This window comes from Arachis hypogaea, chromosome 11 (genome assembly GCF_003086295.3).
Source record: "Arachis hypogaea cultivar Tifrunner chromosome 11, arahy.Tifrunner.gnm2.J5K5, whole genome shotgun sequence".
Classification (NCBI taxonomy): Eukaryota; Viridiplantae; Streptophyta; class Magnoliopsida; order Fabales; family Fabaceae; genus Arachis; species Arachis hypogaea.
The window spans coordinates 135704497-135716879 of NC_092046.1; the positions used below are offsets into that span (position 1 = coordinate 135704497).

At 36.8% G+C, this 12383-nt stretch overlaps 1 protein-coding gene and 2 long non-coding RNA genes across 4 annotated transcripts; 2 read left to right on the forward strand and 1 right to left on the reverse strand.

Moving 5' to 3' along the window:
* The first annotated feature begins 1525 nt into the window (after positions 1 to 1525).
* On the forward strand, positions 1526 to 2443 carry LOC140175979 (uncharacterized). Its single transcript, XR_011867106.1, has 3 exons — positions 1526 to 1735; positions 1814 to 2297; positions 2385 to 2443. It is a non-coding gene; the product is annotated as an uncharacterized lncRNA (long non-coding RNA).
* A 580-nt stretch (positions 2444 to 3023) lies between these two features.
* Positions 3024 to 3682, forward strand: LOC140175980 (uncharacterized). Its single transcript, XR_011867107.1, has 3 exons — positions 3024 to 3197; positions 3268 to 3361; positions 3447 to 3682. It is a non-coding gene; the product is annotated as an uncharacterized lncRNA (long non-coding RNA).
* A 7249-nt stretch (positions 3683 to 10931) lies between these two features.
* On the reverse strand, positions 10932 to 12192 carry LOC112722802 (protein C2-DOMAIN ABA-RELATED 11). 2 transcript variants are annotated; one of them, XM_025773979.3, is made up of 3 exons: positions 11734 to 12192; positions 11534 to 11629; positions 10932 to 11437 (listed from the first exon to the last, which is right to left on the reverse strand). In XM_025773979.3, exons 1-3 carry the CDS (start codon positions 11842 to 11844, stop codon positions 11144 to 11146), a joined length of 501 nt encoding a protein of 166 aa, XP_025629764.1. In that variant the 5' UTR covers positions 11845 to 12192; the 3' UTR covers positions 10932 to 11143. The 2 variants fall into 2 exon arrangements, with proteins under 2 accessions (XP_025629764.1, XP_025629763.1); XM_025773978.3 differs by having other exon boundaries at positions 11534 to 11662; positions 11734 to 11969.
* Between the last annotated feature and the right edge of the window lie 191 nt (positions 12193 to 12383).

The following is a 12383-nucleotide window of genomic DNA, read 5'->3' on the forward strand; positions in this document are numbered from 1 at the left end:
AGCTGGGTGTGTTTCGTTTGCTGCGTTGGGTGTATATTGTATATTCAGTTGGGTGTATCTTGTGCATTCATTTGGGTGTATTTTTTAGTATGTTCTAAATAATGATTGTTTGCCTTCCAGAATGGACTCCAGAAAAAGAAAGAAGAGTCAAGAGGGGTCAGATTCTAATTTAGAATCTGAATCTGAATCAAGTGATGAGTAATGTCCTGAAATTATTACTCCTTTCTTTTGCCTTCATTATAAAGATTTCGTGTATTAACTGAAGTGTCTCTTATTAACTTATAGGAGCGAAGAATCATCACCGGTGGAGAAGGAAAAGAAAAAGAAAAAGACAAAAATATCACCAAAAAAGTAAGCACTTCTTTGGATAATATTCTGTGATAAAATTAATTTTTTATTTCTGATTGGTACTCTCTTTTTTTCCACCCAGAACACAACCAAAAAAGAAAAAAGTTGTTGTGGAGGATTCACCTCCTTAAGAAGATCAATACTTTGATGGGTACAGTACCTCGTAAGCTATATTACTGTCTATCATCGTAATTATTTTTGTTAACATCTTCTTTTATGAATGTAGTGAGAGATATGAAATATCAAGTGACGAACTGGAAGAATGGCTAAGGAAAAACGTTGATAAATCTGCTGCAGATGAGTATGTCTTGGTGGGGTGTCTATTTCAGATTTTGGTGTGTTTTGTTTGCTAATAATTGTTTCTTGTTTCGCAGGGAGAACCAAGCAGACCTGCGATCGACAGAAGGTCGCTATGTGTCCTCTGAAACGTAAGAAGCTTTATTTAATAAAATCTTGTTATCATGATTTGGGTGTATTTTGTGGAACCATTTGGGTGTATGTTGTTTATTAAGTTGGGATATTTCGTTTGTTGTGTTGGGTGTATATTGTCCATTCGGTTGGTTGTATCTTGTGCATTCATTTGGGTGTATTTTATACCTGTATCTTATTTTGTCTGAATAACATCAAATCTGTTTTAGAATACCGGCTGTGAACTTGGGAAGTGATGATCCTTCCTCTCAAGGACGCACAGAACAGAGTAGTGTAAAGCAGCCGTCAGAGAGCATGTAATTTCTCTTTCAGATAACCGTTACTTTTGTTCTTCTATTACCTTCTACTTCTAATTCTATATATATATTTTTTTAGAAAAAAAAGCCATTTATTATTTTATTCAAGAAAAAAAAGGCAGGAAAAGAAAGCAAAAACTGCAAGTATGTAAGTTCTCAAAAAACAAAGCCTGTCTTCTTTTTGAATTGTTCGGGTGTATTTTTTGACCTTCGTTGGGTGTATTTTAGGTTGAGTCCGGCTGATTCGAACATGATGGTTGTGAGGGAACAGACACCGTCGGATGCGCTTGCAATGTGAGTTTTTCAAGAATATTTAAACCTTATAACCTTATTATTTTCAAAGGCGTTGTTAACCCTTCTTTTTTCTTCTTGTTTAGAGTCCCGATTCATGTTTTTGTGCCGGCATCCCAAACAACCACTGAGACAGATTTTGAACCAACCCCTATGCTACAGATTGAAGGGACTACAGAAACGTAAGAAATAGTATTGGGTGTATATTTGTTTAGAGTTTGGGTGTATATTTGCTAACAGTTTGGGTGTATATTGTTCATGATTAGTTTTTTTTACGCCATGATTAATTTTGTGTAACTGTGCAGCACTCCTGAAACCCCCAAACAACTTCAAGAGACCACACCCACGATTCCCCCAGCTCCAACTAAAATGTAAGTTCATCAGACTAAATTTAATCTTTGCTTATCATCTGTATATTCTTATTCTTATTCTTATACATGATGACGCAGTCATCCAGCCGCAGAAGACGCTGCTGCCCTGTTGATGATGGCACGGACAGCAACCTATGTTCCTAAAACATATCCAGGTGTGCCATCATTCAGCCTTGGATTGACTGATTCAAGCCAGGAGGGGGCGTCAACGCAGGAGACAGAAAGGGCAAAATCTCCTGAAGCTGCAAATTTGCTAGAACAATTGGACGATTTGGTCCAAAAAATAGCAAGCAGTGCGGCGAAGGGAAAAAACAAAAGTCCACAAATTCAGAGGGAGACTGGGGGAGAAAGTTCTGCGAAGTTTGAAACTCCTGGGGCAATAAATCAGATTACGGATGATATGAAACAAAAGTGCTACATCTGGGGGACGAGACTGAAGGAAGACGCAGATGGCAATACTAACGAGTATGAGGAGATGTGCACTCTCATTGCCCAAAATGAATACATTTTGATGAGAATGCACCTTGCATCCCTCCAGGCAAAAAGTGATATAGAATCTCAGGTAATATTAGAATAACATTAATGTTTTTACACCAAAGTCAATTGCAATGTTTATTAATGTAAAATTGATTTCGGCATATATTTCTAGATTGTATCTGCCATCTGCCTCATCCTCAACCAAAAAAATAAAAAGAGGTTTCAAGAACAAATATACTGTCTCCCCCCCGATATTGTGGTAAGTGTTACTTCTACGAACTTTGGGTGTATTTTCTGTATTGAATTGGGTGTACTTTTTACGTTCAATTGGGTGTAAGTTGTGTATTTTCAGTATTTCATTTCTTGTTTCGCAATTCTTGCAGAGCATGGCACTTTCAGATCACCCAAATGGGGAATTCATATCACCGAAAACGAATAAGGAATTCAGGGTGGAAGGCTACCCGAGTTTTATTCCCTTCATAGATAGAAAAAAATTAACTTCGCATCCATATGTAAGTTTTCGTTTGCTAAATTTGTTAGTACGCTTATTTACTTATATGCCAAATAAGATAACGCACTGTTGAAATGTGGCAATCCTTCAGATTTTTGCACCTGTTTGCCACTCGGGGCATTGGTGGTTATGGATGATAAATACAACGAAGCAGAAATGTCATATACTTGACTCGCTACACAAAAAAGCTCCAAGCGAAGAGAGAAAGCAGATTAATAAATTCAATGTAAGTTGTCTCTGTCTTCTTTACTTTAATAGATAAGTCTATTTCGTTAGTTGTGTTGGGTGTATGTTGTCCATTCAGTTGGGTGTATCTTGTGCATTCATTCGGGTGTATTACTGATTTGTTTTGGTATTTAAGGGATATGTATTTTCAATATTGAGAGCATATGTCGGCGGGGAACCTCTGGAGAAAGACGAGAAGGAGAAGGAAATTAAAGCATCATATGTTAAAATATCAGGCCAAAAAACAAGGTATAAATTTGTAACTCTGAACATTAAACTTTCCTAAATGAGATTTGTAATCTATTTTCTTCGTTTTCAGCTATGACTACGCTATCTACGTTATGAAGTGGCTTGAGTTAATTGAGCCGGAAAACATTAAAAAGGGGAAGTATAAATGGGATAATTGGAAACAGGTAACTATCTTTAGAATTATATAACTCTGTATTACTTTACTGAATTAATATTGCTGTTTAAACAGAATATACTTTTTAATTGTAGGAGGAGGTGGACCACTATAGAGTGGAGTATGCTTCCCGGATACTATTCAGTGAGATGAATAAACAGAGAGATCGGACAATTAGAGAGAGTAGTGCTATAAGGCTGTCAAAGCCATCCTCTGTATTATTGAGTCCGTTTTGTCAGATAAATTCTGCTGATATAGAAACTGCGTAATCCAACTGCTGGGTAGTTTGTAAATTGAACAAATGATGTAAATATTTGCCATTTATCAACAATTTTTATTCCATGTATATTTTTTTCCATAGTTAAACTATCTGTGCTGTTAAACTGTCTGTGCTGTATTCAAAAGCTGTATTACAGGTGGTAAAATATGAAGGAAAAAATCAAGGCATATATAAACGCAAATTATAAAGTGTTACACCCAACGCAGGCCTAATAATACACCCAAGATTGCATAAAATATACACCCAAACTGTCTGTGCTGTATTCAAAATGTATGAATTACATGTACTAAAATATGAAGAAAAACATCAAATCAAATATACACTCATAACCTGCGAATTTTTACAGCTTTTGTTCTATATGTATCTATATATGTATCTATATGTAAATTGTCAATGAACAAAAATACACCCAAAAGAACACTTCTTTTACACCCATATTCTCTAAAACTATACACCCAAAGAGTTATCCCCTGCTGCTGGTACCCTGAACTGATAATTTATAACGTGTGCTTGATATTGGCTGAAATTTGAATGCACCGCTGATGCAGCATCAAACAGGTTTATCTAAATATAACACTCACACATTAGCTAAACTATTAACGAGATAAATAAACTCAATCGCCACAAATTTAAAGAACATTACTTTTACCTCGCTTAAAACTTTCGTCTTCTTCTTCTTTGTGGTATTTGCGATCTGTTTGTCCAATTTTGAACCTAGCCTATTTTTTGGACGTCCTCTTGTTCGAATCCTTGGCGGGCTTTGAAGCTCGTTAACGGATTCCAAGTTGGCGTCTTCGTGGGATAAAGAAGATGTCCCCTTCCTTTTGGCTTTTAAAGATTCCATCTCGACCATGACGTTATCGTACGCACGGTGCAGAATTGCAGTCAGCTCCTCCGATTTGGATGCAAATTCGCAAATATTTTGCGAACGAAAAACCAATTGGTCGAACCTCTTGCTTCTTGGCTCCATCAGTGGCTCGTCGTGGCTGCTCTTGATGTGTGTGTGTCGCCTCTTTACCTTCTTGCTCCATCGTTCCAGTATATATCTAGGGGACACTTGGCTTACTTGTTCGAAGCTTAACACGCTTAGTGCGTGACGGCACAGTATCCCTCTCGACTCGAATAATAAGCTTTGGTATTTTACCTTGGCTACAACTGAGTCGTAAGTAACCACGAACTTGTTGAATATTGAGCTGGAAACTTGTTCTCCGACTTCGTATACTGAATAGCCTAGAGCGGAATTCTTTAATCTGGTGATGCAATTCGTCTTTCCTCTAAGTTGCGCTTGGACTTCCCTAAACTTTGCATGCGTGTACGCATCTTGAAACTGAGCTTCAATGGAGGATTTGGTTGCACACGGTATGACCGTATGAAAATCTGCAGCATCTGATTCTCTCTCTGCTTGCTCCCTGCTTCCGAGGCAATTATCGTATTGTTTGACAAACTGAATAAGCAAGCTGTTCCGGGTGATATACTTGTTAAAAAATGAATGCATGCTCTCGCTCCTTTGTGTGCTTCTCATCCCTGCCCAGAAGTGGTGATCCAGATAGATAGGAACCCATATGTGACGGTGTTCGTACAGATCTGCATAATACACCCAAACATAGACTATAAATACACCCGAGGGGACATGCAATATACACCTCTGCTGCAGATTTTAAAAAGACATTACCTGAAAGCCACTTGTTGTCCGCAAGACCAAAATTCAGCAGAAAATCATTCCAATTCCTATCAAATGAGTCTTTGCTGTGAGAGTTCCAAACAACTTGGCTCATTTCTTGTTCGATATCGGCATGTCCCTTGTACCCGTTTAATTTGCTTGGAATCTTCTTCATGATGTGCCAAATACACCAACGGTGAACTGTTGTTGGCATACAGGCCTCTAAAGCCCTTTTCATTGATGCGCACTGATCGGTGAGAAACCCTTTCGGAGCGTTTCCTCCCATGCAACGAAGCCAGCATTGAAATAACCATTTGAATGATTCAATTTCTTCGTTCTTCATCAAAGAGCATCCGAGAAGTGTTGACTGACCGTGGCGATTCACCCCGACAAAAGAACCACAGACCAAATTATACCTGAAACAAATTACCATAGTCCAGAATGCAAAATCATTAGGTACACCCCAACAAATGCTTCGTATACACCCAATGAAACAGCCAATATACACCTCTGCTGCGGATTCGTAAAAATAAATTAATTTAGCATCATAAACAGGGGCAGTTTGTTACCTGTTTGTATTGTAGGTGGTGTCGAATGAAATGACGTCTCCGAAATACTCAAAGGCGGCTCTGCTTCTTGCATCGGCTCAAAAAGCCAGCTTAATCGATTGATCCTCCTCGAGTTCGAGCTCAAAAAAGAAATTCGGATTCTTCTCTTTCATTCTTAACAAATATTTCCCGAATTCCTTTGCATCTTCTTGTTCGGAAACATTCCGCACTTCCCTGGTAATGTAATTCCTCACGTCCTTTTTGATAAAATTTAACTCGCGGTGGCCCCCGGCAGCCGCAACAAATGATTGGTAAGTTTTGCTTGGTCTGATACCGGCCTCCTCGTTATTCTCTATCGTACGACGAATGGACATGCTTAGTTCCCTGTGCTGTTTGAGCATCTCTGCTTTACTTGGACAGCAGGGGTGTGAATGATCCAGCACAACCTTTGAAATGATCCAAGCACCGACATCCTTCAATGTGTGTATATAAATTCTTGCTGGACAGTTTAAACCAGCTATCGGATTGGTCTTCTCGGTCAGAGATATTTTAGATTTCCATTTTCCTTCTCTGCTACATGTAATCAGTTGATTCTTAATCTCGTTTCCCTTCCTATTTGTGCACCGAACTCTTGTAGAGAAACCTGCAGCCTTGGCGTAGTTCCTGTAAAATTTTTCAGCATCTTCAAGGGTGGTAAAGGTCATTCCAACCTTCGGAACAAGCTCGTCATCAACAACTGAGAGAGGCTGCACAATACACCGTGTCAGAACTGTGAATACACCCATAGATATGATTCAAATACACCCAATTATGTCTAATATGATACACCCGAACTGCAACAACTCAACTACAGAATGACCTTTAAAGCCATAAACTGTAAAATACACAGGCTGCAGAATACACCATGTCAACAACTAAAAACACACCCAATCATGTCTGATATAATACACCTGAACAACAACAACTCAATTAAAATAACAAAAAACCAGTAAAGTGTAAATACACCCACACTTCTAGCAAAAATACACCCAAAAAAGACCTGATCTACACCCGAGCGTCTGCTACAAATTCCAGATAATTAATCACAACTAATACATTGAATCGACAGATTCATGTTAACGTGTTAGTTTCACAGTCAATGTTCAGCAATTTTTCAACTACACAATGCTATACAAATTACTGAAAGAAAATTCATACTAATCCTATGTAAATCAAACCTCAGGAACTTCGTTAGATTCAAATTCATAATCCACTTCGCCTGGATTCAGCTGACAATCTGAGGTTGAATGATCCATTATCTTCAAAACGAGTTCAAACTTTGATTTCAGAAAACAACAAATCAAAATAGAAAACGAAGCTCGAGTTGCAGAGAGAGAAAAAGGTAACGTAAACGAAGAACATACCAGTGAGAAAAGGAGAGGAAAAGAACGATGGAGAAGAAGGACGGAAGACGCGCGAGAAGAAGAACAACCAAATCTCAAAATAACGAAAACGAAGAAGGAAACAAATATTTTAAATTTGGTAGTTAGATATACGCGGGATCTTATATAGCGCGTGTAATCAACGTATGTGGAGCAGCGCGTATTTTGGTTTTATTGTTTAATGAACTTGTAAAGCATACAAGCCCTAATGGCTTGTATGCAGAGCTTTTCCGTTTAATTAATTATTAACAATTACCGTTCTTGAATTAAAAAAAAAAACACTAGGATTTGAAATTATGGAGAGAGCAAACCCGCTTCCCTCTGCATGTGAGTTCTCTTCGTCTCTCCTATTCTCTTCTATTCTCACTGGTCTGTGGCCGCAAAAAACACAAGCCGCCACCGCCCAGAACACCCACTGACGCAAGAGTGCTCGCCGCGGACGTCTGTGCACTTCTTTCGCGTACAAAGAGTGACCCGAACAGCCCCATTGCGGCGTTCGTGCAGCCCCTAGCAGCACTTCTTTTTCGATTTCAGTTGGAGAATTTTGTCATAAAAAAAATGTATAGTAAGCTACTAGAGAAACCATTTTACCGAGCAATTTACACCATACATCATGTATGCATGCTTCCTTTAATTTTTTTTGTTTGTTTTTTTTTCCTCCAATATAATATAGTTTTTTTTTTGGGATCAGTTTGGATGGAATTAACATGTTAGTTCTTGTCAATATCTTCACTCATTAGCAATGTTGATTGCAAACATATCAAGTAATACGTTTTTTAGCTCTTTTTTCCCTTTTTTTGACACTTCTGATTTAATTCTGTTATCTTTCACAATCTAACCGCCGTCAACTCTCTCTATTTTGCAAATGTGTTGAATGTTCAATTCACTGAATATGTAGATGGTTATTTTAATTCTTAATTGGATGGTTATTTTATTCGTTTCAGATTAAGTATATATAATTAACAAATGTTGGATGGTCATTTTACTGGTAGCCAGATGATTATTTTAATAAGGATTAAGTATTTTTTTCATCCCTAAAGTTTGGGGTGAAAATCAAATTCGTCGCCTACTTTTTTTGTTATTAAAATCATCTTCAACATTACAAAACATTATAAAATCATCATTTTGTCTAGGAACAATATTTTTTGGACAATTTTACCCTTAAACAAAAATTAAAAAAAAAAAGACTTCAAAAGCTAGGTTCCACCAGTCACCAGATCCTTCCCCTTTCCACGCCATACTCCCTCACTTCAAAAGCAGGTGGAAATCGAGCATTGCTTCCCAGTTGTTTGCATTCTCTCTCTTCCCATACATAGCCTTTCTCTACTTCATTACCAAGTCCAAGACTTCCCCTAACCTCACCCTCTTCGACTTCTACTTCTTGCTCGCCTTCGTCGGAGCCACTAGTTAGTTTCCCTTCCTTTCATATCTCTTCTTTTATGCTTCGGATTTCAATTATTTAACCACCTCCATTCCATTCTGCAGTACTAGCTGAGATTTACGGTAAGTTTTATTTCACATCCTAAATATAAATACATACATACATTAAGCTCTTAATTGCAGGCTTTCTGATGATTTTTCTTAAAGGTGCAGTATGGGACTTCACTCTCCAACGTGGATTGGTTGCATGGCGGAGCTGCTGAATTTGCTATTGTGAATTTGCTGAGTTTATTGTTTGTTGAATTTGGTTGTTGCTGTTACTGAGGAAGAGAAGAAGAATTGGAATTTTTTGGGTGGGGGATGGGGAGGAAGGAGGAATTCGAAGAGAGTAGGAAAAAAGGGGATGGGAAAGGAAGAGGAAAGAGAGATCGGGGATGAAGGTGGGGTGTGGGAGGTGGAGTGTTTTTGTTTTTGTTTTTTTTAATATTATTTTTATTATTTTTATTAATTGTTAAGGATAATTTGGTCAAAAAAATAAAATTGAAGTAGAAAATGATGATTTTATAACGTTTTGTAATGTTGAGGGTGATTTTAATAACAAAAAAAGGTCAGGGATGAATTTGATTTTCACCCCAAACCTTAGGGACGAAAAAAGTACTTAACCCTTTTAATAACTACGTGAATAGTTGTTTGATGACAATCCCACGACGGTGACGAGAGAGGGGGATACAGGAGTGACTGCTGGCTGGGGAGGAAGAGTGATTTGGGGGTGAAAATTGTTTATAATTTAGGGTTTGGATGGTTATTTTTGAAATAACTGAACGAAGGTTTTTGGATATAAGGTAATTTGTAGAATGATTTTTATTTTTTACCCTTATTAGGATAAACAACCAGTCCATTGTACACATTGTTAAGATTTCTCATTGTCTCCTTAGCGGAGTTCATTATAAAATATCTTGAACCCATGACAAGTGATTTATTTAAGACAAGATTTTTTTATTGCCATTTTGATAAAAACTTTTTCAAAATTAGGGAGAGAAAATAAGCAGTTGAAAAAGGAAATTACTTAGAATATATTGTCGTTATTACATTTAAATCCTCGCACTAGACAATGTGAAATAGAAGTACAAAGGTTAATTCATATGCAAAATATTACAAACTAATTGTCAGACGTATTTATTGACCTAAAGAGAGTAACAAAATTTCACATTCCAGCTGCAAATGTATCAATAAAAATAAGTATTTCGGAAGGTTGAATTGTTAGTACAAATGAAAGCAATCCACGCCTAATAAATGGAAGACCAATCGGTTCTAAGGATAAAAATCCCCAAAAAAGGAGAGAGATAATCAATCATCATGGTCACAATATGGAGGCAAATACTCAAAGGGGATCCGAAAACATAACTATTGACGAAACCTCTGAAGAGGTTCAGGTAGTTGAAAATGAAGAGATCTCGATAAGTTATGTCACTACCGAAAAAATATGAGATCGAAAGAATACTGTTGTCGACAACATTTTTACTTATAATATTGTTGTAGAAATAGTAAAGCAAGATAAGGATCATGAACCAAAATCTGTCAAGGAATGCAGACAGAGAGATGATTGGCCAAAATGAAAAGACGCAATTCACGCTGAATTAACTTCACTTAGAAAATGTGAAGTTTTTAGTCTTATAGTCAAAATCCCTGAATGTATAGAACCAGTGGGATACAAGTGAATTTTTGTGCGCAAACGAAATGAGAAAAATAATAAAAAAAAAAAAGATACAAAGCACGACTAGTAGTACAAAGGTTTTCACAAAAAACTTGGTATTGACGATGTGGAAACATATTCTCCTGGTGGATTCAATTAACATTTAAGATATATGATTAGTTTGGTTATGTATGAAAAGCTTGACATACCCCTAATGAATGTTGTTACAGCCTATTTATACGGCTCAATTGATAAAGAAATTTATATGAAAGTTCTTGAATGACTCAAAATTCCTAAAGCATACAATAATTTTTTAGAGATTTGTTCAGTAAAACTTCAAAAATCTTTATATGATTTAAAACAAAGAAAAAAAGAAAAATGCATTTATGAAAAAAATAATAAAAATAGTTATTTATGTGTGGTGTATATATATAAAAAAATTTGACAATGATGTTTAAGAAAAAAAGAGAAAATAAAATGAGTAGTAAGAAAAATAAAGTGAGTAATAAGGGGAGATAATTACTTAGCCGTAGAGTAGAACTCGTACTTATAATGTATTACGAAAATAAGGATTAGAATTTGAGAGAAGGAGAAAGAATAAGGAGAATAATAGATAATTCTATTATTGATTGTATGCATTAGAGAACATGAGAAGGGCTATTTATAGCCAAGGGTCTAACTCTTAGCCAAGGACCCAACTTTTAGCTAAGGGTCCAACGTCTCGCTAGAATATTCACAATAAATATATTTATAACAGGTATTAACTTTTATATAATAAGAATAGATAAATAAATTGACTAAGGTCTAAAGCTACGAAGAGGCAACAGGAGTGATCAACTTGATGGTCAATTCAAGCTCCCCGGACTCAACTCCATCAAGCCTTAACCAAACATTCTGCACCACCTCTCCATTCACATTATTTTTGATGATGCTTTCACGGACAAGACAGTTATCTCTCTCTGGCATCACCTTCCTCAGTGCTGTTTCACCACATGAACTCCCCAAAATGTCCCTCAATCTAGCTGCAGACACCAATGGCTGAAGGTTCAGGTATGATTTTCCCATCTTGTCATCAGCCTTCCAAACATCTTTATCAAATACCTCCTATTCATACAAGACCAACTTGTTAGTTAGTTTACACTATATTAGGAAGTTTGATTATTTAAGAAGAGCAAACAAATATCAAGAAACTCAACTCACCAAATTGAGAAATCCCAATGGTTCAGTGAGAGTGAAATTTAGCTCTTCATTCCAAACAGGATTCAAGCAGCTATTGATGACCCTGGTCTTTGCTGTCTGATACACAGTTAGATGAATCATACTAACATTCTGATCTGAGATTAAACTATGTTGATTAGTGTTGATATGATATTAATTAAAACAAAAAAAAAAGGATATACCTGATTGCCAAGCTTGACCACAACATAAGGATCACTGCTCTTGAAATCCCGGATCACTAATGTTTTCCCTCGCACAACTGTGATTTTCAGTAGCCTCAACCCTTCACCCATTAATTTTAATTATAGAGCAACAAGAACACAACTAGAACAAAGAAAAAGAAACCAGCAAGTGAATGCCGACAAACAGAAGCAAGGGAAAACTCAACAGAATGAGTGGAGAGTATATTCCACACAACTATATAAAGAAGCAAGTGCTAATGGAACATCCTCGTCCAGAGTCACCACGTGAAGCTTGCTTGTCATTCCACCTCGACACCGCGGGTTGACCATTGACCAGACTTCCTCGCTGATCTGCTGTCATGGAAACTGGAAGAGAGCGCGTCACTTCACTAACAAATATTGATACTCAACATTCGTTCTTGCATTTTAATCATTTCTTATTAGTCTATTTTGAAATGCACAATTTACTAGCGAAAAATGTGTTCTATATCATATATCATGTATAAATTAGTTCACTCGCTCCAAGTGCGTCCTTAATTTATTTCGTCCTGAAAAAGGACTTCAGTTCTTAACAAAGAACAAAACGTTTATTAATTACTTGGTATACTCTCACTTAAATACTCCGTTTTCAATTTCATTAATTGAATTTC